At 53.7% G+C, this 6,658-nt stretch overlaps 1 protein-coding gene across 1 annotated transcript in view; it reads right to left on the bottom strand.

The window, feature by feature from the left end:
* Positions 1-493: 493 nt before the first annotated feature.
* CACNA1H (calcium channel, voltage-dependent, T type, alpha 1H subunit) overlaps positions 494-6,658 on the bottom strand; it is a gene marked incomplete at both ends in the record, with an annotated part of 122,902 nt that continues 116,737 nt past the window's right edge. The window contains 2 exons of the mRNA XM_010160162.1: positions 494-672; positions 3,571-3,754. Of these exons, the coding sequence (XP_010158464.1) occupies positions 494-672; positions 3,571-3,754 (363 nt within the window). The remainder of the gene's footprint in view (positions 673-3,570; positions 3,755-6,658) is intronic.

Here is a 6,658-nt window from a genome sequence, read left to right as displayed (position 1 = left end):
GGTCTAACGCGCCCCACACCGCCCCATCCCCGCCCCAATGTGCCCGCCCCCGTCAGACCCTCGCCGTGCCAGGGGCACGCGGTGTTGCCAGCCAGCAGACCCAACCCAGAGCCCGTGTGTACGGGGCTGGTATCTGCTGGGCCTTTCTGCACCGTCTCGGATGTGCTCCAGCACCAAATCCTGCGTCAGGGCAACCTGTGACACGGCACTGGGCTTCTCACGGCCCTGGCAGAACCAAACTGGTCGCCTTCTCTCCGTTTTAGCAGTTCTTCCATAGAAAAGTACACCAAAAAGGTGAAATTTGGTAAAAAGGGACTTCCTCAGTGTCACTTGCTGAGACTGGAGTACATGAAAGTTTATGGCACCAGAAACGTTTTATTCTAGAAAGGGGAATTATTCTGCCTCAGCTCCTAGAAAAAAAACCCGAGAGGGAACTGGAAAAGAAGGGAAGGATCCCAAAGGAGTTTACCTCTGCCGGCGCCTGGCCTCTCACCTGTCTGCACAGCAGCTTGTTGAGAGTAGGAGATCGGGGTGCAGCGTGGGGGGGAAGGATCTTCGAGCGGTGACGGCCGTCTGGGTTGGGAGAGCGGGCTGCCAGCTGGAAGGACTCCGATGGGACTCTCAGAGAGGAACATGTTCCCACAGGCTGGGAGCGGATGGAAGTGATGGATCCTAGGAAACAGGAAGAGAACAGTCATCAGGACCGCTGGCATGGAGGTGTGGAGGTTTGAGGCAGCACCGGTGCCCACAGACTCCAGGAGGGAGGTAAATGCAGGAGGGGAAAGGAAAAGCCTGGCTAGGTTGGCTGAAATCCCAAACCTCAGCTTAACCCTTGGGCAGTGCCAGGATTAAACCCCAGATGTCCCTTGTCCTGTCTCTTGAATACTTGGCTGTATCGGATCGGGGATGGCAGGGGGTTACAGACGGAGGCTCCTCTGCAATTCCGCAGGATTACGTGTGGCTCTGCCCGCTCCGGGATACTGCCCGTTACAGACGATGCTCACAGCCTCTATGTTCTGTTCCCGTAACAGGAATCTTCTCCAGCAGCTCCTGTGACACTCAGGGTGGATGGCAGCCCCCAAGACCACAGGGCAGCAAAGGAAGGGCAGGAGGGGGATTGCATGTGCAACCCTGCCATTGCTGCTTTCCCAGGAGCATTGCCTAGGTGGATTTGTAAAGGAATGCTGCCTGTTCACAGAACATGGACCGGGGAGGTCTGCACACCAGGGCTGTGCTCGCAGTGCTGCCAGGCAGCACCCTCCCACCGACTTCTCCAGGAGGAGACGCCACTGGCACGCCCACAGCAGCGTGCCCGCTCACTGCAGCCCAAACGCCACCACCGCTGCCCGTCCATGAGGCAGACCCTGACCGAACGTGGTCCGACCACCAGCGTGGAGACCCCTCCGAGGGCTTTGCCAGCCTCCGAGCTCACGTAGCGGGCAGGAATCACTCTCATCCTGAAGGCTCCTGGTCCCCTGGCTGAGCCTAAAGACAATCCCTCCTCCCCAGCCCCTTCGTGGTGCCGCTCTCCTGCAGTTCTGCGTTGTTTGAAAGATCCTTGGCTATTTTATTTTTTCGGCTGCAGGATTTATTGTCCTCATTAGCCTGAAGCCCAACGTCTGTTTCTACACTGCTGCTCCATGTTGAAAACACGGCTATCCATCACTTCAAGAGATCTCGCCCTGAGGTCATGGAACTTGAACCCATGACAAAAGCCATCCAGACAGACTGCAGTTGCATTTCAGAAGGAGATTTGTTGTCGGGAAGAAAGAAAAGTCAGTGTTTAATCATTTTTCTTAGGGAGCTTTTCTCCAGAACGCTGCACAAAGAGCAGAGCAGCGAGCTTCCCACCCCCCAACCTGCCCCACTTCTCCCTAGTTCGTTCTTGGGCTCTCCCACAGTCAGGGTTTCATGAGCCTCTGCTGCTCATGTGCTAAACACGGCTTTACAGAATGGTTTTTTATGATGCAGAAAAACTTTGTCAGAAAAATCTGTCACAAACATGGTCATAAAATCAAACCCCTGCGCTCTCCTCCCTGTCCTTAGTTGGAATTTCCTTCTCCTGGAAACATGCCACCTAGCTCTCCTATAGGAAACCAAAAACCTCTCTAAACTGCATACTCAGGGACACTGAATATCTCTGGATTTGTGTATTTTTGTCTTGTTTTTCTAGTAAATCAGAAAACTGCATCTATGCCCAAACTAACACAAGGCCCAGTCATCTCACGGGTGACTGGTGTAGTCACCAAAGTACTGGGAGAGGACCGGAAATCCGTAACTGACACTGAGAAGTCCATGAAAACACAAATGCTAATGTGAGTGTCTCCATGCTCGGTTTTACCTACACGTAACTTATGGGACTGAGACTTAAATCAGAGCCTGGGCAGCTCAGAAGCAGCACAGCACAACACCTACCAGACCAGGTAAAAAGCAAACTCCTGTCATACCCATCGCCCAAGGGCTCTTGGGAGGAAATCTGGGAAATGAGGAAACTCTTGGTCCGTTCTACCCACCCCTGCCAACATCACAGCAGTTTTATACTGGTATAAAACCTGATTTACACCCACTACAGAGATGAAAACCATCCCCAGTAGTCCAGCCATGAAACTCAATCTCTGTTTTCGTTGCTTAGCAAAAGAATTTGCAGGTGAAATAATAATAAATAGTGAGCAGAGAACATTAACCGGTATCCAGAGAGTTTGAACAAATATCGAATTACTTCACCCAAGGAAATCAGAGCAGATCCTGCCAGCCCCACCAAGGTTTGCCAACCCACGGCTCATCTGGCCAAGCAGCTCTTGCATTTCAAACAACTTCGCATCAAAGGAAACCAGGCTGGCAAGTCCTCGGGAGCGGCGCGAGAAGCACGCGTGCTTTTAGGGAGGCCGCTCTTTCCCGTCTGATTTCCCCTTCAAAGCAACTCGCACAACGAAAGAGAGAGAAAGGCCTTTTAGGGGAAATGGATTTGGCTGCAGTTGGGTAAATGCATACGCAGAGGCTCTGCGCAGCCCGCGCTTCCCTGGCTGCGGGGTCTCTCCGCAGGATTCGTTACCAGGCAGGGCTAGGCGGGCACTGGAGAGTGGTTTCTAATCCTTATGCTCCCAGAGAAACCCCGGCGTCTCTGAACTCCATGTGCTGTGCTCAAAAAGACACTGCTCTGAGCCTGAAGGCTGCCTGGAAGAACAGCTGTAAAGGAGCTCTGTCAGGAAGCAACACCGACTCCGGCTTTTACCCACGGTGATGTTATTGATCCGTAGGCACGATGTCGGGGCTGATGGCAGCAGAATTGTGCACCCTGTACCCATTCCCTCAGCTACCAGCCTGTCCTCTGCGCCTCTGACACTGCTCGGGAGCCCCTTCATCACCAGTCAGGCGCCCCAGCCACCAGCTTTCTCCAGGGAAAACGCAGGCACGTGGTGAAAACACACGTGGGAAACTGCAGCCCTGCTGCTGGCGTCCAGCTGGAGCGAGCAAGCCCTCTTCGGCGCGGGTTGCTCGCTCCCCACCTAACCACCACGCGTCCCCACGGCTTTGGCTAGGAGGAGGGAGGGAAAACTCCACAAAGAGTACCTCTTTGGGATTTGCAGGGATATGTCTCCATCTCCACTTCGTGAAGAGGGAAAGGGGCTTTCGCTGGCATCACCGGCCGGAACATGTAGCTGTCATTGGGCAAGGAGTGCATTCGGGAAATGGAGATCTTGCGGACCGTCAGCAGGTTTTGGGAGTCCTGTGGCCTCAGAGAGGCTGCGCCGCCCTGCAAAGCAAGGAGACAGGGAGATGGGGTCACGTGGCACCTTGGGGCTGAATTTACAGCACTCCCCTTCTCATCTGCTTTAAAACCTGGTGCAGATGTTCCTCTTGGCATCTCGCGGAGTCTGCAGCCCCCGTGACTGTAAGGGGATACCAAAGCTACGCGGCGCTAGCTGAGTGAAGAGCTCAGGTTACGGCTGGAGTAACACGAGGCATCAGTGACCCACCACCAAGCCAACTCTTGGACACTGCAGAGACAAAGTAAGGTCCAGGAAATTACCCACCTACCCCCGCAAAAGCCAGCATTCACCACACTGCTCTGCTCTGATTTTCCCAGGGATGATTTCAGCCCAGCCTCTTCTCCCCAGAGCAACTTCTGGGCAAAATGGGTCAGTCCTCGGCTGTGCTGACCGAGGGTACCAAGGGTTTCTGGAAATTCCTGTTACCTCCCCAGAACACACACACACAGAGGCAGACATTTGAACGTACACACTAACACCACTGCAAACCCTGCGGCCTCTCCCGACACCATGGAGCATTTTCGGCACCATTGACCCCAGAAGGCAGCCACGCGGCAGGAGGCGGAGGGAAGGAGAAGACATGGCACCACGTACATGGGTGTGAAGCCAGTTTGGGGTAGAAAAGGGATTCCTCTGTGTTGGACCCAATCTGGGTCTGGCTGGAAGTGCCCGGACAGGGCACATCACAAACCTTAAACCTGACCCCTCACTGCTTCTCTGAGTTCCTCCTCACTTCAGGTACCTTAGAGCAAATTCAGCCTGGGGGCTTAGGAAGCTTTAGGGACCCAAAGGATGTCCCCACGGTGCTGATGGAGCAGCTGTCAGAGGCGATGCCACGACTCAGCCAAGGGTTGGGGGAGCGGGAGCCCATGGAACAGGACCTGCAGCCTGGCTGCTGGCCCTGAGGTTTGGCCCTAGACACATTCCCCTCACAATTCACCATGTTATCTAAAACACGACTAATCACTCCCGTTTTCCTTTAACGTCAGCCTCCCGGTGACTGATTGAAAACATTTTCCCAGCTGCATGTCTTAAATTAAATGTATTTTGCTTTGCTCTGCTGGGCTGTTTCCCCTCTCTGCTAGCAAAATCTGGGCCTGAGATCCCTCACTTGGAAGTCACCAAGGATCTGGGTAAATCTGCTTTTCCTATACGTCTCTGGCTCATGGATTTATTTCCTCATATCCCTAAAGAGGCACATCCCAAGACAAATTACTCGATGTTTTTACCCTGTTGAGCTTGGCTGAGAAGACGGGGGGGATCAGCAGCAGTTATTCAGAGGTAGTTGGCATCCAGCGCCAACTGCTGCCTTGCCCAGCAGCTCCCCGGCTGCAACGCAGGTCTCTCCGCTGATACATGAACGCGTCAGCAGCGTGGCTGTGCCAGTTGGCCTCTGGCCATTACAGCTAATAAGCTATCAGCATCACAACATCTGAGCTGAAGGCAGGTGGGCGATTGTTAACACCCCGGTGCCACACAGAGAATAGGAGGTCTTGCTCCACTTTCTCAGTACTCTAACAGAAGGGTCACAGTATTTGCCTGTTAGATCTCAGTTTGTCTTTACGGGATCTTGTATTTGTCTTTTGTGGCTGGGACACATGAACAGAAATCCCCTCTTGACATACAACTGCAATTTTTAAGGTTTCAGCTATTGAGACCCAATCGATCTGGCGACGTGGGCACATTTCAAATGGCTTCAAAGCCACTGCAGTATGTACCTGACATATAAAACATGGAAAGGAAGCTGGTGAGCTGCTCTCGACAGCTAGGAAGGTTGAGACACACCACCACGGGTGCTGCTGCTCCTCCTCCTCAGTGGGAAACGCCTGATGCGCTCGGGAGCCTGATCCCATGCCCTGGAAATCAACGTGGCACCTTCAAAACCCATAAGAGCCCAACCTGGACCAGTGTTGCCAAGACTGGATACGGTGAAACCTGCCTGCAGGCACCCTGAGAGACTGGGAGGATCCCAGGCACCTGATGGAGATGTGCAAAGTGGGTGCCTGCTCCCTACCCGTGGGGGGATCCCTCCCAGGCCAAGCAGAAAGGCACTGAATTGACCATAGAGGGGCACGGTGATGCAGCTCAGAGGCTCAGTTGAGCACAACTCCTTCCTCCTGCATCTGGGAATCAATAGTCTGTTGGAGCTCCGATTTTGCTCTGCTGAGGAGGGAGCTTGAACAGAATAATCCTGCAAATACCTCCACAGGACACGACCCTTCCTGGGTGATTAAACAGCCAGCAGATAGGCTGTAAGCAAAGGAGGCTGGCAGGATACTCTGGAAGAGGGAACACTGTAATTTCTCAGAGGCTTGGAGCCGAGAGCCTGCAAACAAGCCATGGGCAAATTTCCCAGAGGAAGGGCTTCTCCTGATCCCCCTCTGAACGAGCACAGCCACTTCCCGCAGCCTCTGTGGTGGGGAAGGCAGAGGCACAGCAAGGGCAGGAGGTAACTCCCTGCCTGTGACTGCATCCCCGCATGGGTCAGCTCCCGTGGCCACCTGGGGTTGTGCTGTCGTTCCCCACGGAGGTTACAAACTCATCTCTGCCAGCACAAACCCAGGACTCCTTGCAGTTGTGTTTACAAAGTCTCAAATTTTGCCGGTCCCTGAAAGATGCTTTTCCTGCGATCCACAGCAGATTCCCTTTCCCAAGCTAACGGACACCCTGCAGAGCTATGCAGGGGAACTTCTTTGAGGATTACACCTTCGAATCACTCATCTTGCACAGGGGAAACCCCTTGGTCATCGAGAGCTTAATTATGAGCCCAGAATTTGCTTGGAGATGCTGCAAGACACTTGCCACTGGAAGGTGCCTTGATAGTCATGACAGAGGTCAGGGAATAATCAGAATCACAGACTGGTTTGGGTTGGGAGGGACCTCAAAGC

Source organism: Eurypyga helias, unplaced genomic scaffold (assembly GCF_000690775.1).
Source record: "Eurypyga helias isolate BGI_N326 unplaced genomic scaffold, ASM69077v1 scaffold7171, whole genome shotgun sequence".
NCBI lineage: Eukaryota > Metazoa > Chordata > Aves > Eurypygiformes > Eurypygidae > Eurypyga > Eurypyga helias.
The sequence above is the reverse complement of the archived record's forward strand: the minus strand, read 5'-3'. Positions and strand labels throughout refer to the sequence as shown.